Source organism: Sminthopsis crassicaudata, chromosome 1 (assembly GCF_048593235.1).
Source record: "Sminthopsis crassicaudata isolate SCR6 chromosome 1, ASM4859323v1, whole genome shotgun sequence".
In the NCBI taxonomy this organism is placed as follows: domain Eukaryota; kingdom Metazoa; phylum Chordata; class Mammalia; order Dasyuromorphia; family Dasyuridae; genus Sminthopsis; species Sminthopsis crassicaudata.
Genome location: NC_133617.1, coordinates 84,854,006 through 84,878,937, shown reverse-complemented (window position 1 = coordinate 84,878,937; position 24,932 = coordinate 84,854,006). Strand labels below are relative to the sequence as shown.

Below are 24,932 nucleotides of genomic sequence, written 5' to 3'. Positions count from 1 at the left end.
GCTAAAATACTTGGAAGTTTTCTGTGCAACTGTACATTATTTGTCTATGAATCACAGATGAAGTAAAAGGAAAATAACGCCATACTAATTTTTTTAAAAAACCCTATGCTATGCAAAAAAAAAAAAAAAAAAAAAAAAAAAAAAAGAAAAAAAAGAAAAAGAAAAAAGAAAAGAAAAGAAACAAACTCAATCACTTTAGGACAAAGAAGGCAATGCAAGTGAACTAAACATTTCAGGTAAAAGACAAACACATCCTGCGATGAACCAATATGTGATTCCCCCCTTCCCCCCATACTATTTGGGTTCATAGTTTTCAGCAGTCAATGTAGAAGAGGCTTTAGCAAATTTTTGTTGTTGTGGCAGCAATAGGAGTTTTTATTATAAACTATTTTGAAGGTTTATGAGTAGTTATAAAAGCAGTGGTACAATAATTCATTTGTTTCCAAAAGCATTGGTCTCAGATATAAATTTAGAATAAAATATAATATTCTTTTATAAAGAATGTTGAGTTGTACTGTTTTAGGCAGTAAATCCTGAATGGAAACATAAGGACTGAGAATTGCAATATACTTTGGTCTGAATCATACAAAAAAAATGTAAAGAATTCCAAGATCAACCAGGTATCAAATGATGTATTAAAATAGTTCAAATCCCTCAGTTGACAGAAGGGGAAACTGAATCTGAAAGTTTAAGTATTACACATACACACACATATAGTCAGTAATAATACTAATTCTACAATACAAGTCTTCTGACTCTCAAGTCTAGGGTTCATTCTATCATGCCATGAAAATTCACATTAGCATTTCAGAAAAATCAGTAAACAACCTCAAAAACAAACAGTAAAGAAGTTAGTCGGAAGTTAGGGAAATTTCAGGAGAAGTAATTTTAATTTCTGATTTTGTTACTATCTTGCTGTGACATCTTTGATATCTTTGCTATCATGGCAAAACCTTTAATATCTCCAAATCTCAGTTTTCTTATTAATAAAATGAGGAAGCTGAATTAAATTAGGGGTTGTTTAACTTGAGGTTCACAAAAAGGGTATATGCAAAGAGCTTAGGAAATGTATGAACCTGAACAGGAAACATGCATCTTCATTTTCACTAATATTTTATTCCTTTGTACTTTTTATGTATTTAATTTTGTGCATTTAGATATATTATTCTGAAAAAGGATCTATTAAGTTTCACTAGTCTGCCAAAGGTGTCCATTGACACATAAAGAGGAAAAGAACCTCTGTATTAGATGGACTCTAAGGTCCCTTTGAGTTCTAAGTTTATGAATTTAGACTAATATAACAATTTTTAACTAATCAATTAATAATAATAGATATTTCTTAAGTGCCTAGTTTGTGCCAAGGACTGTGCTAAGCAGTAGGAATTAAGAAGGAAAAGACAATTTATGATCTAATGTCCAAACAAAATATAAACACAAAAAATAAGAAATAATTAACAAAGGGAAGGCACTAGAATTAAGAGGGAGTTGGGAAAAGCTTCCTATAAAAGATGGGATTTTCAATGGAACTTAAAGGAAGCCATGAAATTCAACAGGTGGAATTGAAGAAGGAGAATATCTCAGCATGGAGACAGAAGAAAATGCCAGGTGCCAAGAGATGGACTGTTTTGTTCAAGGAAAAGCCAGGAGGCCAGTATCATTACAGTGAAGAGTATGCATTGAGGAATAAGTGTTAGGAATCTGGAAAGATAGGAAGGAATTAGGTTTTGAAAGGTTTTTGAATATCAAGCAAGGGATTTTATGTTTGATCCTGGAGATGAAAGAGAGCCACTGGAGTTTACTGAGGAGTAACTTAGTCATATTTGTGCTTTAGAAAAATCTCTTTGGTGGCTGAATGAAGAGTAGATAGGAAGAGATGTGAGGCAGGCAGACCCACCTGGAGGTTAGTGCAATAGTCCAGGCACGAGGTGATGAGGGCTGGCAGCAGAGTGATGGCAGTATTGAAGGAGAGAAAGGGAAGAGTGAAACTGATAGGACTTGGCAAGAGATTGGGTGGAGAGAGATGTGATTCAGGCTGACTTGCAGGCTGTGAGCCTGAGGGATGGGAGGACGGTGTTACCTCTACAGTAATAGAGATTAGGAGGCAGGGAGGTCATAGGGGGAAATATAATGACTTCTATTTTATACATGCTTAAATTAAGGTGTCTACTGATTATCCAGTTTAAAATTGGTTGAAATTGTAACTGAAACTAGTTAAAGCTTGGTTGAAATGGAGACTGGAATGTGAAATATGAATTTTAACTCTGTAAATGAAAATGAGGTAATAGTAAAATCTGCTCTGGAGCACACAATTAGTAAGGACTAAGAGCTACTAAAGCAGACTGTAAAGTATCCAGGAAAAAAAACAAACAAACAAAAAAACAAAAAAACAAAAAACAAAAAACCCGCATCAGGGAAATTGGTGGTGGTGGTGGGAGCTTGGGGGTGATAGAAAAGAAGCAAACAAACAAATAAATAAACAAAACAAAAAACTAATTGGGAAGTAGGGAAATTTGTTAGAACAAGTTTGTGAGAATACCAGTTTTGAAACATGATCTCTTATAACTATCCAAGCCTCATCATGACAGAATTGGCCTTTCTAAAGAAAGAATGGGTATTTCTAAGACTGTGGAAATTAAGTATCCAAACCTCAGAGAAGGCACAGAAAGAAGTTACTACAAAAGGCTCACATTCACAACCAAAGGGGTTCATTTTTTCTTTTAATCCAGACATTAGAGAATAGTGAATTGCATAATTTAGATTGTTAGGAATAATGCAAAAGTTACATTTTACTTTTCCCTATATTGTGGAAGGTATTTTAAAGTATAAAGAAGAAGTTACCATAATATCCAACTCAGACCCCTCAGGAAAAGTGAGATTCTGAGTACTGAACTCTTGGTAAAGGCTTCCTGATATTGGTGCAAAGATTTGAACTGAGAACTGAAGAACTCTCTTAAAAAGCCAGTGAAGTCATTTCATACTTATAAGAATTATAGTTGTAATAAGGTTTGCAAAACATTCTCTATAACAACCCCATGAAGTCCATAACACTAGTACCAACCATTTGATTTTTAAAGATAACAAGAAAATAAAGTTAAAAGAGATAATTTAACTGTGTATCATGGTATCTGGGGACCTTAGAGATCATCCCGTTTAAAGTCACACAACTAAATGTTAATGGATTTATTAATATGGTGTTTTAACACTTATTGGTTTTGTATATTTTTAAAAGTTACCTTACCAATTCAGGTCTGTTCTTTCTTCTTTTGTTGATGAAAGAGTTTAGAGTTAAACATTTTTTCTTTGAGTATTGCTCTAGTTAAGAGTTCCAAAATTTTGGTATATTGTCCCACTGACAGAATTATCATTAGTGAAATTGTCAATGGTTCTTATGACTTATCCTTGATTCAAAATTCCTTAGGATTAAGTTAGTTTGTTTCTAATTTTTAATTACTTGTTCAATGATAATATCTAGCATTTATATAGCACTTAAAATTTTGCAAAAACATTTTACAAATATTTCATTTCATTCTCATATCAATCCTGTAATACAGGCAATATAATTATGCCCATTTTATAGATGAGGAAAATGGGGCTAAACAACTTGTCCAGATGTCACACAGGCAATATCTCTGAGGCAGTATTCAAAATCAGGACTTTTGAACTCCAGGTCTAGTACTCCATCTTCTTCATTAACCTTACCAATGATTGCATATAATATTTATGGGCTTATTAAAGATTTAATCACCTAGTCAATTTTTGTAAATGTGTCATTTTAAAGCTGAGATCTATATATTCTTTGTATTTACATACAAAAATAGTCATCATATCTTTTTATCAGCTTTATCTATCATATCTATACTTTGAAAAAAATTCTCTTGGAGTCCTTAATTTCTTTTATTTCCATATATGTGCCTTGCTTTGAAAATGGTACTCTCTGATTAAAATGCAAAACCATAAGAATTGGTAAAGTCTATTTCTCCCTAAATCTTGGTTAGCTTTTCCTTTAAGAATTTTGCTACAATCTCATCTGAGTACACACATTTTAAATAATATTCACACTGCATTTTTCAAAATAATAATTTCCTTATCTCTTAATCAAATCTATATAGCTAAAATAACATAGATGATTTTTGCTCCAGCTGTTTATGCTAACTCTGTATAAATTTTTATGTTTTAAGAATTTAAAAAAAAAAACTGTTGGATTCTACTTTTTAATCTCTTTTCTATCCTCTTTTTATGGGGGAATATTCATTGCAATTACATTTATAATCACTAAGTATTTTTCTTCTTATATTGTTTTCCTCTCTTTGCTATCCAGTCCCTCTTGACAAAAAAGGTGGTAAAAAGAACTGAGTTTCATCAATAAAAATCAGTTTTTTGGTAATTTTCAAATCTTTGTACTGTTTTTGCCTACAACAAGCATATCTTTCATTGCAATGGTTAACATCTGTTTCATCCCTAATATTTCTTTCACTCTTCTTACAATAAATAAGGTCATTTTACAGTAACAATTCACCAGTTCTTGGAATAATCTTCCATTTTTTTTATTGGTATATGTGTGCGTGTATGTGTATGCACATATGTGCTCCAGTATTTCTGATCTTATTTGACTATATACTTGATATCCTTTACTTTCTCACACCAAAAGCTGCTACAGTATCTCTGGCAGTCATTAAAGTGTGCAGTTTAAGAGATACAACTTTTGTACATTTCCTTAGTGTAATATTTATTCTTAAAAATCACAATACAAAAAATGCAACAAAACATGTGAGGATGATAGGAAATCCACTTAAGTGTGGCTTTATTTGATCAAAGTCAGACATTGCGAACAAACCTATTGTTGGGGGAAGAAGCATGAACATATGACCATTATTGTTACAAAACTACACCTTCTCAAAATGATTGCTTGTCCCCAAAAACCTGCAAGTCACTACAGCATAGATCTGACAGTTAATATATTCCTTTTGATTCACTGTCAAGACAGGGAGTTATAGGTAAGGTGCATTTTGCCCTAGCTGAACATTTGGATTCAAGAAATCGTGACTAATAGAACAATATTAAACAAGAACAGTGGTGTCAAACTCATATAGAAACAGATTGCTAAGGCATGTTGATTTTGAAAACCACAAATTAAAATTGTATCTGTTTTACTGTACTTTTATTTATTTTGTTTTATTCATTTATTTATTTTCATTCATTCATTCATTCATTCATGCATTCATTTATTTCCCAATTATGTTTTAATCTGGTTCAGGCTCCAAGGTACAACTTTAACTTAAGAGATGCCTTTAGTGGGAAACCACAGAATTCTTCATGGCTGTATTCTATACAATAATTTTTTGGATGGCTCAGATGAAGGTTCATTTCAATAGCTAGCATCATGGATTATAGAATCCAGGTTTTGAAAAATTTTAATAGGTTAATATTGAAGTGGTTTTAGGTTTCATAGAAATCAGTGATATGATTATTAGGGGGAAATTTAAGTAACTGAAGGGCAATCAGATGGAAGAGGAATGAAATTTATTTAAAAGATTCACCCCCTAGGAAAGAATTAAGAGTAATAAGTGAGAGCTAGAGAGAAGCAGATTTTGGCTTCACCTATTATAGAGAATGGTTTCATTGAGGTGAGAGTGACATTACTGCAGGTCTGGAACCAGAAGCACAATCACTAGACCAAACAGCTAGACAGGGAATTACTTCTCTAAATCTGGAATTTTTCAGATAGGGATTGATTGCTTTCCCAATCCTGTTCCAAAAAACTGAGGAAATTGTCCAGTGAACAGCAAAGCATTTTATAAATGGGAGTAATTATTATTTACTACCCCATTTTATAACAGAGAAAACTGAGGTCTAGAGGAGACGTCTATTATTAGAAATTGAGAAAGGGGTCAGTATAAAGATTGAAAGAGGGTATAAATGATTCAGTCTAAATAGACTGAATAACTAGGCCTCTAGTTGGCTTTAATATTCTTATTAGTGTGATAGAGAAGTATAGATAACTGCTAAATAGACGTATACAGACAATGTTTGTAGAAACTAATGAAGGGCAACTATTTATTGAAATTGCTTATATAATCAAGGCTCATCTCATGGTTAAACTTGACGAAGTATAGGACTAGTGCTCTACCTCCTGAACTACTTAGCTTTCCCATCTTTTCTCACTCCTTTCTCTAGCTTTTGACACTACAAGTTTCTCCTTCTGGATACTTTTCCCTTTCTAGAGGTTGAGACACCGCTTCTGATTTTTCCATCTGTCTAAATGCTTCCTAAATCTTCTTTGCTGATTTTCCATCCATTTTGAACCCAAGACTCTGTTTCATTCTGTTTCTCTCTCTCTCTCTCTCTCTCTCTCTCTCTCTCTCTCTCTCTCTCTCTCTCTCTCTCTCTCTCTCTCTCTCTCTCTCTCTCTCATATATATATATATATATATATATATATATATATATATATATATATATATATATATATATATATATATATATATATGTATACTCAGTAATCTCAACAATTTCTTTGGGTTCAATTACTATCTCTATGTAGAGGATTCTAAGATCTATATATACCTAGCTCTAACATCTCTCCTGAGCTATGGCCATTTGCCTTTTGGATATCTGGAACTGGAAGTACCTAAGACTCAATGTCTAGAATACAATTTAACAACTCTCCCTTTTCTATATTAAAACAGAAGGAACCCCCATTCTCCCAGTCACCCTGGTTCATAGTCTCAGTGCCAACTTGGGCTTCTCATTCTGATGCACACTGTTGTACAAATCTGGGCAAATATGTTGTCCCAAATTGTAGTTTCTACCTTCACATTTTTCATATATGTCTTCTATATTATTTACATAGTTGTAACCCAACTGCAAGCCCTCATTAGCTCACATTTAGCCTACTTAAATAGCATTCTAATTAATCTCTTTACCTTGTTTTTCCTCACTCCAAATCATCCTTCACTCAAGTGTCAACATGATTTTTCTAAAGCTTATGTTTGACTATCTCATCCTCTGCACAATGAACTCTAGATTCTCCATTAATTACTCTAAAAATTCTTGTTTGGCATTAATGACTTTTTATAACTTGGCCCCTTCCAACTTTTCCAGTTTTCTTATACCTTACTCTCCTCCATGCATTCTATTGATTTAGTAACAGTTGGCTACTTGTGGATTCTCAAGAACAATACTTCATCTCTGGTCTTTGTGTTTTTGCACTGCCTGGACTCAAGCTTGCAATTCTCTGCCCTCTTACATCTATCTCTTAATTTCTTTGATTTACTTGAAAACTCAGCTCAAGCAACACTTTTTGAAGGAGAATGTTTCTGAATCCCCTAATTGCTACTGGTCTTCTGTCTACCAGTTGCCTTTCTCTTTAGAATGTAAGGTCCTTAAAAATAGATAATCCTTTTGATTTTCTTTATATCCTTAGGGTTTAGCACAGTGTTGAGCATATAGTAAGCTTCTTGACTGTCAATAAATTTAAAAGTAAATTTGGTTGTAGGATGACTACTAAACTGAATACAGCCATTTACAATTCATTGTTCAAATGGTAAGAGGAATTTGTAATTTTAGGGGTGCCAGTGCCATGAAAACTGTCAGATAGGCATAGGGTGTTTGGGGAAGAAAAATTTTATTCTACATAAAACAAGTAGAGAAATAAGACAACATTAGAGTTGATTTAAGGAACTGGATTTAGTCTGCAGAAGCTATGGAATTTAATTTTTTGCTTACTTAAAGGCCATCAAGTAGAAAATGGACTAGACTTATTCTGTTAGGTTTCAGAGAGGAGAAGTAAGAGTAATGGATAGAAGTTTTAGAGAGGAAATTCAGGAGCAAGGAAAAATTTCCTAATAATCCGAGTTTTTCAAAAAGGGAATGGTTTTTTTCCCACTGATTTCCCCTTACTAGATATTACTGAGCAAAAGCTACAAGATCACACATTTTACACACACACACACACACACACACACACACACACACACACACACACACACACACACACACACACACACACACACAGCTTTCTTGTCAGATTTAGACTGTATTGAATAACTACTAGGTCCCTTCCAACTCTGAGATTTCTGCAGTATGGGACAGCATAAAGAAAAGGGAACATACAGGTGTGATGACTAAAGGCTTCTGACACCACCTTAGAAAGGAATTTGGATGTAGATACAAAATATTTTTCAAAAAACAATTAAGCAACTTCCTGCTACTGATCAAACTTTAAACTACCAATTTTCACCTTGAATAAACAAGGAATCAAAGACTATTTTTTTCAAAAAGAGGATGAGAATAGTGTTTCAGATTTTTAAAAAAGTTTGATTTCTAGCATCAAGAATTTATAACAACAACAATAAAAAGGGCCTATTTGTATTAAAACATTTATAACTGTAAGTCAGCAAGATTATAGAAAAAAGACTGTTCTTAAAATTTAAAAAAAAATCACACAAACCCAAAAGCCAAAAACAACGAAATCAAACCTGACTCAAATTCAGTTAGTTCTGCTAACACCATTGTATGATTTCAGCTATATCATTTAACCAATTTCTCAGTTTCCTCTCTATAAAATGAAGATTACAAATTCTCCATTGATGATCATATTGGATTGAGGAAAGCATATTATAAACTTTAAAACATTAAAGAAGCAAGAGACATTTTATGAATGAATGAATAATTAGCAACCTAGTCATTATTATATGGTCCAACTGATTTTGGCATATGAATAAAATGGAGATGATGTCAGCATGAAGAAATACAGATAAAAAAGGCTATAAAAGATATTGCAAAATGAATAAGCAAAGCTAAGATAATTCTATTACACATGTAAAACAATTAAGTGAAATAATCTTAAGTATGAGAGGTTGTAGTGTTTGTCATAGATGTTTACATTTTGTTACAGATTAATATTTTCGTAAAAGTTGATTTTAAAGATAACTAGACATCACGATGTTTCAATATACAAAATTCATGATTTCACTGATATAAGTACTCCTCCTCACAAACACTGAAGGTCATGCATGTCTTAGGAGTTAATAAAAAGGCATTTATTAAGTGCTTGGTTAAGTATTAGGCACTTTGTAAGCACTGGGGATACAAAGACAAAAACAAAATAGTGTAGATCCTCAAGGAGCTTTTATTCTAATGGGGAAGATCAAATGTACAAGCCTTTTAAGACAGGCACAAGTTAACTGTGATTTGGGACAACATGTCTAGCAACAGAGTTAGGGGAGAAAAGATCAGGAAAAAAAACCTCTCAGGATGTTTAGCTTAAGATAAATCTATAAGAAAGCAAGAGATTTTAAAAGATAATGAAGAATCCTACTAAGTGGTAATGAGAAAGTAGAGGATTCCATCTTAAACTCAACATGTCCCAGCTCATCATTCTTCATGAGTTGCTCAGACTAAACAAGTTTTGCCCCAGTGATGAGGGTCTAAACTTATTTTGTTCCTTAGACTGGATATATGTGGTATACTGGTAAGGTCCCAAAGTCTTCCTTGCTTAATAGGACTTCCCAGAGGATGTACTTCTCTAGCATAGGTTTCAAGAACCCAGGGATATTCCTATATATTGAAGAGGCACTGGTATAGGACTTTAAGGATATGATTAAACTTATTTTATTACTTTGACTAATCTGTGATCATGTCATTGTGGGCACTCCCTCCAAAAGGGCAAATCACAACTTATCCATACTTGTGGAAATGGTATTTATATGCAAATACGTCACTACTCAATAGGCAGGCAGTACTCCTTGGGATTTCTTGATATTAAATGGGTACCAATGCAGCCAATAAACCTCTGCTTATTCTAGCTATAGGATCATGCCAAGTCTAATCCTTTTTCCCAAATGAAAGTCCTCAAAAACATTAAGCCAATCATCATGTCCTATATACGTAAGTTTTACTTTTGCACATTCATGATGTGGTTTACAAATGAAAAAGTAAAGTTTAGTTTTACAACACAGTGCCACTTATATAGTCACATATATTGTTCTTTTAAAGAAAAATCAACTTTCTCTAAACCTTGAGTTATTTAAAATCTTAAAATTAACAGACAATGAGTCTCATATCTTCTTTACTCCAGGTCAACTAAACATACATTTCTATAAGTTCTTTGTCCTTAATCTATTCAAATATTTTTAATCCTCTGAGATCTTATTCATTTTTTAACTCGACTTTTATCTACAATTTGTCTTTCAAGAATGTTTGAAGAAAATGGAGTTCATGATGAAGCCTGTTAAAACAATTCCATAGGAACAGTAATGTGGTCATACTTTTGGTAGGTGATTTCCTCATGACTCAGCTAGATTGTCTTCTTTACATCCTGTTTTATGTTTGTAAGGTATGAATTATTTTAAATAGCTTAACTTGGACCTGTTATGAAGTTTAAAAAAAACCTCTTATTGATATATCTCTTGGTATCAAAAATAAGTCTCATAGTACATTTGTACTTATGATGTATCATTGCAAAAACATCAGGTAGGGCTACATTTTCGTAATGTTGTGATAAGTGCTACACAGAGCATGTTAACCAATATAATCCTTGCCCTAGAGTCACAGAATGATAGAACTGAAAGTGATCTTAGTGATTACACAGTCCAAACCTTCATAAAGAGAAGATGTAGGTCTGACTACTGCCATTTATTTACTTCCTCTGTGATTCTGAACAAGTCCCTTAAAACCTCTTTGCACACAGTTTTATCATATCTAAAATGATGATCTTGGAGTAGATGATATTAGAGTTCTTTTTACCTCTAAATCTTGATTCCAAATATAATGCCAAGTTCAGTATTATGGAATTTAATATAAATGTAAAATCACATAAATGGTTTTAGAAAAAAAATTATATGATGGGAGAAGCATACATGGTTAGAGAATAACACATTAGAAAAAGACTTGAGTTTAGTGGATATGTTCAATATGAATTATGGCAGGCAAAAAATAACTAATATAGATTTAGGTTGTATTAAGAAAGGCAAAATATTCAGGATCAGGGTGAAAATAACTCTGTTGCCCTTGTTCCTAAGCAGCAGGATAGTGTTCAATTCTGGATGCAGCATTTCAAGCCCATTAAAATATCTCAGTTTCCAAGATGGTGAATAGCCTTAAGAACACGAAATATGAAAATAGATTTAGGAGACTGAGAGTGTTTAAATTTGGAGAAGAGAAGAGATATGACATCTATCTTAAGTATTTGACAGGCTGTCTGGAAGAAGAGGGATTTGAGATATTCAATCAAACAGCAGAAACAGGAGTAACAGGTGAAAAATTTAAAGAGAAGTTCAGGCTTATAAGGGAAAAAATACTAACAAGAGATATCCAAAAGGAGAACGAACTGCTTCAGAGGTAATGGATTCCTTCATACTATAAATCTACAGACAAGGACTAGATGACCTCATGTTAAGAGGCAATAGAGAAGATTCTTTAGGGTAAGGGCTTGATTTTGATGGCCCTTGAGTTACATTCCAACTCTGAAATTCTGTAAATTTTTTGAGATGACCACGAGTTCTCAAAAAATTGCTATTTCATATGATTTTTGGAAGGTTTTTCTACAAGTTCAAAATGCTGAGAACACGAGCCTATTGTTAGAAAGTGGGAGCCATGGAAACTCATGAAACAAAGGGGAAAAAAAATGAAAGGCTTTCAGTGCTGGCTAAACTCCTTATATTTCTTAGTGATGATGTGAAAGCACACTAAGAACTACAGTACTGAGATAGTATGTAAACATTATTCTGTTGAAACTTGAAGGAATGTTTAATGAAGGAATTTCATCATAGTGATATTGATAATATGGCTATATATGAAATCAGAAGTCATAAGAAAGTTGTGGCTAAATAAAAGGAGTAAATGTTACAAGTTCTTTTGTGAGAAGCCCAAATACTTTATTGGAAATATACATGAAATGATATAGGATTTATCAAGGAATACTTTGAAAGACTCATATACAAAAGCAAAAGAACATGATGAAAGCTACAATTTATCAACATCTATTGAAAAAGTTGGAGAAGAGAATCTAAAAATAATTCACTAAGAATGTTCAAATAAATTACAAAAAACCTTTTATATTTGGTAATTTTAATACAAAAATAGGGATAAGGTGAGAGCAGTGGAAAAAATCACTCAGGACTAAGGAAGGAACCTCAATAGAATACTTATTTCTTATTCAAGGGTAAAGTACTACAGATGTTTGCAATTAGCACTGGGCTAATTTCATCAAGTTCAGAAACATCATTTTGCTTCTAAACAAATTCTATAAGAAGACTTCAGTTTAATGATTCAACTCAACTCAATTCAATTCAATAGCCATTCTATATGTACCAAGTGCTATGGTAAGGAACTGGAGATACTAAGACATCTCTGTCTTGGAACTGCTTGAGGAACTGCTCCTCAAGAAACTTATGCTCTCCTGGGCAATACAACATACATACATTAAAGTAAGTACAAAATAAATGTAATGGGTTTATGTTGGGTTTTTTTGGTTGTGGGTTGTTTATTTGTTGTGAGATGTGCAAAGTTAGAGAGTCCACCCTAAATGTTTACAGGGATTAATTTTGTCTGACCTGTGGCAGAGCATTCCATGCTCGTATTTGTCTAAGCCACAGTTGGACACATTGATCTGATTCTAACATGCTGATGTCATTTTGTTCTTCTTCGAGAATGAAGGACAACAACTAATCAACCAATCATAAAGTCAGGTTATTCCAAGATTGTCCAGCAATGAAAGGCCTGATTTTTTTTTTTTAAACAACAGTATTTTTCTGGTGATTTTAAATGGTGGTAATTCATATAATATCAGTATTTCTGAAGAATCAAAGGAAAATGGAGAGACATATGGTATATATAAATAGATTGCATCATATTAGAAATGAATTCATGGAGTAAAGACACCAAAGAGATACATGGATGAATAATAGAAAAGAGAAGGTAATTTATTAATAAAGCAAGAGGAAAGCCTGATGAATAGCAAATATGTAGCATTCACACTAACATAATGTTAAAAAATTAAGGCTTCATCATGTGAGGAGATTTTAACAGAAAAAAAAAGATAAGTCACAAAGAATAAGAAAGTATAGGTGTGATGAGATCTATACCACTGTAGGAAGTATTTATATCAAAGAAACTTCAGCTCTCTTTAAGTATACTTGTGGCATATTAGTATGTATAATATTAAAAAAAGAAGATTTTTAGCATATGGGCTTAAGCAGATTTAGAAGATTTTGAATACATATTACAGAAGATGAGAAACCACATAAAAATTGAAGTTTGCATTGATGAAAGGAATATATATATATATATATATATATATATATATATATATATATATATATATAATCTCCAGAGACTCAAAGATTCAACATAGCTTCATTCTACCGTGTTTCCCCGATAATAAGACACTGTCTTATTATTTTTTTGGGACTAAAAAACACCAGAGGGCTTATTTTCAGGGGAGGGCTTATTTTATCCTCCATCATGCCCCTTTTATCCTCCATCATGCCCATTTTAGCCTCCATCATGCCCCTTTTAGCCTCCATCATGCCCCCTGAGTGCTTATTTTATTCTCCATCGCTTACTGAACTTACCGAGTTTTTAGATGGTCCTGTCTCAGCTCTACTCCACGGCGCTGCTCTCAGTAGCGCCAGCAAGCAAATCACCAGGGAAGAAGAGGATGACGCGCTCACTGCTGCAGCTCTGATTGGATGCAGCTCGGAGCGCGACGTGCGTTTCACCCGGGAGGGGAGGGCGGCGCTGCTTACTGAAGGTACCGCTACGCAGCATATAGCGCAGGGGATCACCATGATGACCGTTTTCATAGTAAGTTCGATACGGCTTATTTTCGGGGGAGGGCTTATTTTAGCGGAATATTAAAGAGTATGTGGGTGTCTTATTTTCAGGATAGGTCTTATTATCGGGGAAACACGGTACATAGCAAACTAGGGAATCATGATTCTATGATCCAAAGTAACAGATCTCCAATTGAAAAATAAATATTTGTAACTCTTTGCACATAAAAGTATTTTATACCTGCAATGTCAAAACAGCTGCTATAGCTCACAAAACTGATTAAATTGTAATTGGGAAAAGTTTAACAAAATAAATAAAAAATAAAATACAACATACTTCATTTCAAAAGTCCTTCAAATACATCTACAAAGTGCACTAGATCAAATCCTGATGGGGAAATTCAAGACAAAGTCACAATGAGACTGGTGGTGGAAAGGTCTGTACTGGGAATGGAGTCTGACCAGATATTGTGGCAAATTTATCACCCATAACCTCTTTCTGGGTCAGAGATCCAGCATGGACTGATGAGAGAACCTGTGCCTAGGCATATTGTTCTCTTGAGTGATAATTCTAAACTTGGGTTCAGAAGTAAGCAGCAGTGTCAAATGTGTCTTTGAAGCTTGCAGAGGAATAATTAGATCAGCAACCCTAGACCTAAAGTGAACATAAAACTCTGTATCCCTAAATTAGCAGAGCTTACTACTGGGATCAAACAACAAACAATTTTCAAAGGTCAGGCCTGAAGAATAATAATCAGACTTTACCTTGAATCAGACCACTATGGGGGAACTGAAAGATTACAGGTCCCCATCCTGCGCTGTCTCTTATATCCTGGAACAGCATGACACTCAATATCCCCAAGAAAGAAAGAACAGAACTACCCCAGATCCTCCATGCAAAGAACCTGGGTTTAATATCAAGTCAGAAATCCCCAAATTCCTTCTGTTAGGTTCCCTTCTTAAGGGAAGAATGGAAACAGGAAAAATATACTGAGGGATGGGAAGAAGGACAGGAAAGTCAGGGGAAATTATTCCACATAATCAGGATGTACAAGTAGATATTTTAATAAAGAGGGGAGAGGTAAGGGGAACAGCTGACACTTGAACTGATTAAAGCAAAGAAGAAGATATACACAAAGAGGTGGGGACAAAAATACATTAGTTTTGGGAATGGGACAAAGGAGAATTGGTGGAAGATAGATTAAGAATCAGTCCTTAAGCAAAACAAACTAAGGATGAGTAATCATATTTGACAAAGAACAGAAAAAATTCCCTCTAAATAAGAGAACACACAAAGAAATTATGACATATAAATGTGATTGAATACTATTGTGCAGTAAGAAATGATGTGAAGAAAATGGTTTTAGAGAAACCTAGAAAAGGACATATGAACTGATGTAGAATGAAGTAAATGGAATCAAGAGAACAACCTTTAGAGTAGCAAAGATATGATAAAGACAAATAACTTTTGAAAGAATGAGGAGTTTTTATCACTGTAAAGCAACCATGATTCCAGAGGATGAATTTGTCAAAACATGCTATCCACATCCTGATAAAGAGGTGAAAGAGTACCAAATGAGGTATATTTTTTAAACATGGTCAATGTGAAAACTTCTTTTGCTTGACTATATATTTGTATATAGTGATTTTGTTTTCCTGTTGTTCTCAATTTGAGTAGATGCACAGGAGCAGAATAATATTCAGACTTTATCTTGGATCAGACTATTAGGGAAGTATTAAAAGATTACAGATCTCTAGCTTGAGCTATCTTAGAACAACATGACACTCAATATTCCCACCTGTACACATACACACACATACATAAATATGTATATGTATGTATGTATTTTTGCTGGTTAAAAAATGAAATATTACCTACCTGAGCTGTGCTTTGAGTTCAGTAAACCTGGGTCGTCTACTGGGATCATATGCCCAGCATTTTGTCATAAGGCTGTAGAGGGTAGGAGGACAATTTGGAGGCATTGGCAACCGTTCACCATTCTCAATTCGACCAATTACATCATTGTTCTTCACTCCTTGAAAAGGCTTTACACCATGCATCAAAATTTCCCACATGCACACACCTGTGAAGCATGAGGATAAAAAGTGAATGAAATTAATCAATTTTAATTCCCAATGAACTGAAAGCACTATTAAATTTTCTTTTAAAACATGTATATTTTTAAACATGTTTCACACATATTGGATTACTTGCCATCTAGGAAAGGGGGGAAATTTGGAACACAAGGTTTTGCAAGGATGAATGTTGAAAAATGATCCATGCATATGTTTTGAAAATAAAAAGCTTTAATAAAAAAAGGTAACTATATATAGACACATCAATAGAAATTCATCAAAAAAATGTAGCATATAGTAAAGAAATATTTTCACTAGAATTTTTTAAAAAACTATTTGGTGACAAGGATGTAAACAAATTGTTAATATGATGTATTGTCTTTCTCTAGTCTCAAATTTATAAAGTTGCATTCAAAATGATCTCTTAAGGCCAAGGATTAATGGGTAAATGGGTGACATTTAACAATCAGCCTTGATAATCTTTTGTTAAGCATCCATGTAAAAGATGTGGTGATAGGTAAAGTGGGACACAGATGAATAAGACTCAATTGCAGGTTTTCATAGAATTTATAATTAGTAGGTAAGAGACCAAGTATAATACAAATGAGATCATGGGACAAAGGTTTGATCGCCCTTTGGGCATATTTCCAAATTGCTGTCTAAAATGGTTGGATCAGTTCACAACTCCACCAACAATGCTATTAGTCTCCTAATTTTCCCACATCTTCTCCAACATTAACATTTTCCTTTTTTTGGGAGGGAGGGGTTTGAGTATGTGGGGTAATATTAACCAATCTGACAAGAGTGAGATGGTGCCTCAGAGCTGTTTTAATGTGCATTTCTCTAATCAAAAATGATAGAGTACTTCTTAATGTCTGTAAACAGAAGTATAAAAGGTTCTGTTCCAGCCCCTTACCTTTATTCTGTGTGTGTTTCTTGGCTTCATGTGTCTATCTTGTAAATAAGATACTGTAGGATTCTGTTTTTTTGATCCATTTGGTTAATCCATATATTTTGTGAGAAATTCCATCCCATTCACATATGATCTGTTTTTCCTTTTATTTGTCCTCTTTTCCCTTTCTCCCTTTTCCTTCTTGACAGCATTTTGTTTCTGTCTGCCCAGTCCAGCCCTTCTTCTGTCAGAACCTTTTTCATCCCTCCCATCACTTTTACTTCATTTCCTTTCTTCCTATTTCCCTGTCCAGTAAGAAGATTTCTAAATTCAGCTGATTGTGAATAACATTACTTCTTTGAGACAATAATGATGACAGTAAGGTTCAATTGATCTGCATCATTCACCCTTCCATGTTTCCCTCCACTGTCTTTAATACTCTCTCTTCATGTGAAATAATTTACCCCATTTTATTGCTCTTCCTTTTGCACACAGTGTACTCCTTTCTTATTCCTTAAATTATTTTTTATGTCATTCCCTCAAATTCACCTATACTTTTAACCTCCATTTATCTATATTCTTTTTACTTATTTTACTAGTGACACAATTTTAATACAACTCCGTTGAATCCCTTATGTTTTCTTTCCCCTTTTCAATTTTTAGACTTTTCTTGGTTCTTAATATTGGAGATCAATTTTTATTTCAATTCTGGGCTTCTTATGAAAACTTGAAATCCTTCTATTTCATTGATTTTTTTCTTGGAGTATTATGCTTTATTTTGTCAGGTAGTCCTAGCACTTTTGCTTTCTGGAGTTATCATATTCCACGATATTGTATTTTATTAGTGGTAGAAGCTACTAACTCCCTCCCACCCCCAATTCACTTTCATAATTTTTATTTCTTTCCCCCAAATTTCCCCTAACTTTCTTATATGATTTTAAAGCTTCTTTTTGAGCTCTTCCATGAGTTCTTTCTGGGCTTAAGACTACTTCCTACTTTTCTTTGTTTTTTTTTTTCATAGGTATTTTAACATTGTCCTTTTCTGAAATTGTCTTGATCTTCCCTATTAACATAATAACTTTCTGTGGTCAAGTTCTTCTTCTTCTCTTTTTTTTTGGGGGGGGGGGATGTTTTTCCTTTCTTTAAAATTTGATCTCTGCTCCCAGGATAGAAGGAGCACTGTGTCAAGCTTCTGCTTACCTACCATGGTGCTGCACTGATATTGTCCTGAGGCCCACTGAGGACACTAGTGTGTGGTGCTCTGCTGAGGGGTTAGAGTGAGGAGGAGTTGGTGCTGTTGGAGGCCAGAGGGATCTGGAAGCTAAGCTGGTTGAGCTGGGGTCTTAGTGATTATGTCTGGCATGGGCTAAGGCCGGCAGGGTGTTTCTGTACTTCGCCAGGGCTACGTTAAAGCTTGTAGGGCACAGTATTGATGGCTGCCCGTTTGCTTAGAGAGGTTTGGCTGTTAGAGGAGACCTCTTTCTCTGGGGTTCACTGAAGCTCCTAGTTCATTCCTCTGAACATGCTAAAGCACATGGAGGATCTGGTATTGGTTTTTGCTTGTTGCACCACACTGGGGTTCAGGATCTCTCACTCCTGGTTTGCTGAAAGGAGGGGCTTGTTGTTGGTAGCTGGGATGCTTTCTGTCCTGGTCTATGTTTCCCTTTTACCCACATTTGACAGATCTTTCTTGCCAATCTAAATTTCTTGGGTTAAAATATATTTTCACTCTATTTTCTTAATGGTTCTGCAGTTCTAGGATTCATTTTGGGGATACTATTTTATGGTTGCTTGGAGGTGATTATGGGAGAGTTATAGCTTATTGCCTACTCCACCATCTTGGCTCCTATAAGTCCTATACTGAACATTAAAAAAAAAAAAAAGAGGTCCTCAATTCTCTAACCTCCTTCTGTCTTGTCAGTAGTCAGGGGAAGAAGTAGAGGTAAGTGGACAGACACTGTTAAGAATCAACTGAATGCAGTCTGAATGTTAATACTCTACATATGAAATTCTGTCCAATCACCAGCATATGGAAATATTGCTGGAAGAGCTGAATCATATTGATCTTGACATTCTTATTAGAATGCAGCAGAATGAAATTAAAGCTCCCAGGTAGTTTCTGACTAGAAAAAACAATGGAAGTTGTTGAAGTGGGTTTTATTACATGCTAAAACAGTATGGTTTCCTTTTGGCATCATATTTTGTTTTGTTTATCCATTTTTATTTTTGAATATTTATTTTTCATTGTCTCAAAACTTTTGCTTTTTGTAGTCATTTGATGGGTAATAATCTTTTTTTTTTAGGCTTTCCTTAATTTGCATTCTGTGCATGTCTTTTTAAAGTTTTTTTGCAAGCAAAAGATGATGGTGTGTGTGGGTTCGTTTTCTTATTCAATTTATCCCTCATTCATCGTATTGGATTATTCAATCTAATCTATTTACATTTAAAGTTATGAGAAGTTTGCATTTTCTGTTTTTCCCCTAAGGAATTATTTTATTTTATTTTATTTTAGTATCTCTAGATAAATCAAGTAAACAAAACCTGTGAAGGATGAATTTGATCCTAAAAAGGATGGACTATTCAGGATAACATAGAAAAACAAGTTAAAAGTAGGCATTCTACACATAGTTTCTCTTAACAATGTAGTTTTAAGTATCACATGTAAACTCACGTTTATTTAGATAAATTTTATCTATTTAGATAATTTGAGAAGCAAATTATCATTAGACACCTATCTTCAAAATTGCCCTCATAATGTTGTTTTTAATAAAACATCTTAAGAGCAAGTGAGGGCATAAAGGAGAGATCATAGGACCTGAAGACAGAAAGGCCTGGATGACACTTCAAACATTAGATGTGTGGCCTGGGAAAGTCACTTAACTGTTGTCTGTCTCAGTTCACTCATCTATAAAATGAGGACAAAGATAATATATACCTCTCAGGATTGTTTTGAAGATCAAATGAGATCAGATTTGCAAAGTACTTTGCAAACCTTCAAGTGCTATATTAAAAACCAGTCATTATTAGTTATTATCTTAGATGGGATATACCTGAATTTTTTTAGTGAAGCATAATAAAATGTTATAATTATAGATTTCTCAGTCCAACTGCGATCTGCTAGTCAAATTCCAAAATAAAGGATTTTATTTAAAAATACTTCTTTACCTTTAATCATTATTATTAAAAATAATCAGAGATTATTGAAATATCAGCATCAGAAAAAAAGAAGAAAGATAAAATAAAATTCACACAGTTTGGAAATCAATTTGTAGTTCTAGGAATATGAAAAACTTTCCAAAATAACAAATTCAAGAATATATGCAATGAAAATAGCTAATAAAAAATTTCTGTTTCCGGAATGTCAAAAATCAAGGAATAACTCAATGAACACAAACTTAAATTAACATTTTGCTCCTAGGACTTGAATACTTAAAAAGATGAATGATAAACAGACACTTACCAAACATCCACACATCACTAGCTGAGGTAAAACGTCTAAAGTTGATCGACTCTGGAGCCATCCATTTAATAGGTAATTTTCCCTTAGAAGCTATAAGAAAGAGGCATATTAAATAATAACAATAATACTTCTTATTTTGCAATACTTCAGAATATTACAGCTCTCTCTAGATCAAACATTCTTAACCTTATTAAAATTTTTTTATTTTGGTGCTACTAACACTCCCCCACCCCTGGTTAATTTCATTAATGTTTTTAAAAGCACAAAACAAAACATATAGGACTATGAACAAAATCAACAATAATGAAATAGTCATTCAAATTTAAATAGTTCCTCTTTAGATGTAAACTTTAAAACCCACTATATTATTTTGCTCTTCTTTTTCAAGATTTGGAGCCATATATTTATCTTGAAGATCCAAGTTTACCTAGAGATCCCTTATATCTCTTGGTCTACATGAAGAGGATTTTGAAAGAGAAATCTAAGTAGACTAGTAATAGCATATGCTTCAGTCCTTTGTTGGAAAGATGCAAAACAGAGCGATGGGGCCTGATAGTAGCAACTGACTGGGTGATTTAAAACTTAAGGCTTTAACAATAATTGTTACATCATGAATTATTGGTTGGTGAGACTTTTGTTGATTATATACCTATGCCTAAATAAGAGGAAGGGGAAGAAGAATTAGTGATATTAAAGAAATAGAATTTCTATTCTTGTTAAAAAAAAGTCAACAAATATTTATGAAGTGATTAATATATAATCAGAGACTATGCAAAACTCTGATAACACAAAGAAAAAAGCAAAAAACTGTCCTAGTCCTAAACAAACTTACATTTGAATAGTGGAGACAACATGTATATAAATAGATATTTACGAGGAAGTAACATCTGCTGGGACCAAAAAAAGGTGAAGACAGCACATGAGCTGAGTCTTTGAGGAAGCTGGAAATGCTAAGACATTTGAAGATCAGGAGGGAGAGCATTTAGATAAGGGGAACAATCAGTGCAAAAGCACTGAAATGAATGTGCTTTGCCATTTATGAGAAACAAAAAGCAGGAACTATGATTGTACTATAGAATGCATGGAAAATAGTAATTTGTAAGAAGTTGGGACTAGCAGTAAGGTCCAGATTGTAAAAGCTTTAATAGACACACAGAGAAGTTTCCATTTGACTCCAGAAATAACGGAGAGAAAGATGATGGATTTTATTAGCAAGGATACTTGCATTCCAAGTCTATACTTAATTATCTTCCAACTTTAATAGTTACATTCATGGATTCATACCTGCCTAAAAGAGGAAAGCTATTTTTGCCCCACTATGTGGAATGAAACCCAACCACTTCCAAAAAGATGGACCCTCCCCCCCCCTTCCCCAAATGATACTGTTAGATATTCATTTTAGGAAAACCCCTTTGAATGCTGTATAGAACATGACTAGAGCACGGAGAGAAATAAGGCAGGGAGATCAATCTGAAGATTGCAGCAATAAGTGAGGGGTGAAGTGGTGGAGACCTGCCTGGGTAGGGGTAGAGTGAGTTCAAAGATTAGGTATGAAATATGAAGGCAAGTTTTGGCACCAGGTTAGACATGTGAGGAGTGTAAGGTGTTAAGGATGACACTCTATAACAGTTGTTTAAATGTTATTTGCCCCATAAAACTGAGTACCTTGAGGAATGCAATTTTTTTTTTGTTTGTTTTTTGTTCACATGTTTCTGTTTCTCCCATGTGAAGAGCATTATTGTCAAGAATGATCATGCTAAATAGATTTGATTTATTTGTGCAAATGACAAATAGAGGTTTAGCTATGAGGACAAAGTATAAATTTTGTGCAGTGGGATAAAAGCCAGGATGGGGAACATTCTAAGACCATGATCTGAACTTTGCATTTGTAAGAGACAGAATTGGGAATTAGTATTTTTATTCAGACCAATATACTAATAATACTCATTTGCATCAGCATTACGGTTTCTCTATAAATTGCTAGGTATGAAGGGATACTGTTTGTCTCACAGTTTAATTAAACATATGGTGAAATGTATAAGGAGAAAAATTTTGGCTCAGTATCAGTAGTGATTTCCTAACAATTAAACTTGATCCAAAATGGTGCTGCCTATTGTGGCAATCAGTTTTCAGGCACTGAAAGGGTTGAAGTAAAAATTGGATGATGATTACTTATCAGCAGAGATGCTGTAAAGGGAATGCATAGTTCAAGGAAAGAATAAACTCAATGACCTTTGAATTCACTTTCCAAATGAATTAAACTGACCTTTTCACAAAACTGAGAACTGTGGAAACCTTTCTTATTTACAGTTTGGAAAATTTTAGCCAGTCAACTAAAAGCTCAAGTAATATTTCAAGAATAATCTGAAAACATAAAAACTTCAATAACAAGGAAATTTCATGTGAAAAAAATACTTGCTAGTGGGCCAAGTTGTGGTTAGAGTAGTCTAATCAGCAGTTGTAATATAGCTCTAATTCACAAATTTAATCCTATTGGTATTAAGGGGTTATGAGAATAACATCAGAAAGATTCAGGACATAATTAACTTCTCTGGATTATTTTTTATGGAGATTTTTAAGATTCTTCTTACCTTTGTAGTAAGTACTATCTTCCATATATCGAGATAAACCAAAGTCTCCTAATTTTACACAGTCAGTTGAAGATACCAGCACATTTCTAGCAGCAATGTCCCTGAAGAAGAAAGATTTGGGACAATAAGTTATGCCATAAGAAAAAGCAAAATTTAGTCTATAATTTTTATATTTATAAATAGATACAAAAAAGATTTTAGATTAATGGGTTGTGTAAGTATATGTGAATGAACCTTTCAGGGTAATTTACTTCAAAGGCTTCCTTTTACAAATGAAGAAATAAAGGTCCAGAGGGATTAGGTAAATTGACCAAGATCACACAAGTTGTAAATAACAAAACTAAGGTTTAAACTCAGGTCTTATGGCTCCAAGAATTACATGTTTTCTATTTTGTGCCTCTAAATATATGATATTTATGTGTCTCACTACATATGATAGAATAAGATTAGATAATGTAAGCATTTTTAAAAAAGAATACATGTAATGCAGTATTTGATTTGATACAACACAATCTTTTAGCAATTATTATTTATACAAAATGTTTTCTAAAATTCCATGTGCAGAATTGTGACACAGGAGCCACCTGCCAGTGGCTGCTGGAGGTCTAACTCAGAACTAATCTCTTCATGTGAGAGGATGATGATGATGCAAAGAGACTGAGAGGCAGTTGCTATTCTCTGACTTCTCTTCCCTCTTGCCTCTATTTCATTCCTAGTCCACAAGCAACACCCGTGCCAGTAAAGACTGCCTTGCAACTTCTTCAGGTGTTATGATTCAGAGCTGTGGAGGCTCTCAGAGAATTGACCAGAACAGTAACTGCCTCTCAGTCTTCTTGTATGATCACAAGCATCATCCTCACAGGAAGAGATCCATTCTACAGGCCTGAGTTAGACCTCCAGCAGCCATTGGGATTGGCTCCCGTATCATAACATATGGTGCCTGAACATGGGACACAAGAAGCAGCAGCACCCAAGAGCTGTTTGTGAGTAGGATCCTTCCAGAGTTCCTTTGGTAACCCATGGGGAAGGGAAGGAAGAAGAGCTCATGGAAGACTTTTTTAGTCGGGGTAATTAAATAGGCCAACACATCAAAGGGCCGAGCCAGGAGACTGATGAGAGACTTAAATCCCTGTACTGACTACAGTCCTCTTCTCCTTTGGAAGTTTGCCTCCATGATATCTCACAAGATCAACACCTGCTACAACCATCCAGAGGTGATAGTGCTGCTTGCATTCCTCAGTGTGCAGATGCAGATAATAGCAAATGCACAAACTTACTGACCATGCTGGGGGGGGGGGGGGGGGAGGGAATAATCGCATCTAAAACAAAAAACGGGGAATTGTTAAGGACCATGTCTAGGTGAAGGGACAAGTCAATTCTCCGAGAGCCTCCACAGCTGTGAATCATAACACCTGAAGGAGTTGCAAGGCAACCTTTGCTGACACGGGTGTTGCTTGTGGACTAGGAATGAAATAAATTGGAGGCAGAGAAAAGAGGAGAGAGGTCAGACAATGAAACAGCCTCTCAGTAGGGTAGGTCAGAGAACAGCAAGTGCCTCTCAGTCTCCTTGTATCATCATCATCCTTTCACAGGAAGAAATCCATTTTATAGGTCTGAGTTAGACCTCCAGCAGCCACTGGCAGGTGGCTCACGTATCATAACACGGAATGACAAAAGTTCTACTCATAATTTGCAGAAAATAAGAATGTCTTTTCTATTCCCAGAAAATAGGTTGTCCAGAGTAGTGGGAAAAAGTACAGGCTATGAGCCATGAGATTTGCCATTCATTAGTTAAGTATTTTTTGGTAAGCCAATTACTTAACCTCTATCTAAATGTCAGTTTCTTTATCTGTAAAATGGAAAAAATAAACCCTACCACAAGTATCTTATGAAGATAAAATAAGATAATAAAGCACAGCATAAATGCAAATTATCAGGTACCTCTACTCTATATTACCATTTATGGTACGTACTGGATGAAAATATATAATTAATCCTGATATGACTTTTTTTTTTTAAACCTAAATATTTTCCTTTAAATTAAGAGGCTCTTTCACTCTAGTTAGCTTTTGAAAAGACTTCAAATGGCTGAACAGTATATTACAGAGTTTGAGTCTTTTACCCAAACTTTCCTTTGCC

At 34.2% G+C, this 24,932-nt stretch overlaps 1 protein-coding gene across 15 annotated transcripts in view; it reads right to left on the bottom strand.

Moving 5' to 3' along the window:
- Nucleotides 1–24,932, bottom strand: part of PTK2 (protein tyrosine kinase 2) — a 380,904-nt gene that overhangs the window by 63,484 nt on the left and 292,488 nt on the right. For 14 of the 15 annotated variants that reach the window (XM_074264715.1, XM_074264671.1, XM_074264680.1 and 11 more), the window contains 3 exons: nt 22,794–22,894; nt 20,203–20,292; nt 15,654–15,858 (listed from right to left, as the gene is read on the bottom strand). In XM_074264715.1, the coding sequence (XP_074120816.1) occupies nt 15,654–15,858; nt 20,203–20,292; nt 22,794–22,894 (396 nt within the window). Of the gene's footprint in view, nt 1–15,653; nt 15,916–20,171; nt 20,293–22,793; nt 22,895–24,932 lie in introns of all 15 variants that reach the window. The other variant, XM_074264709.1, reaches the window with a different exon arrangement.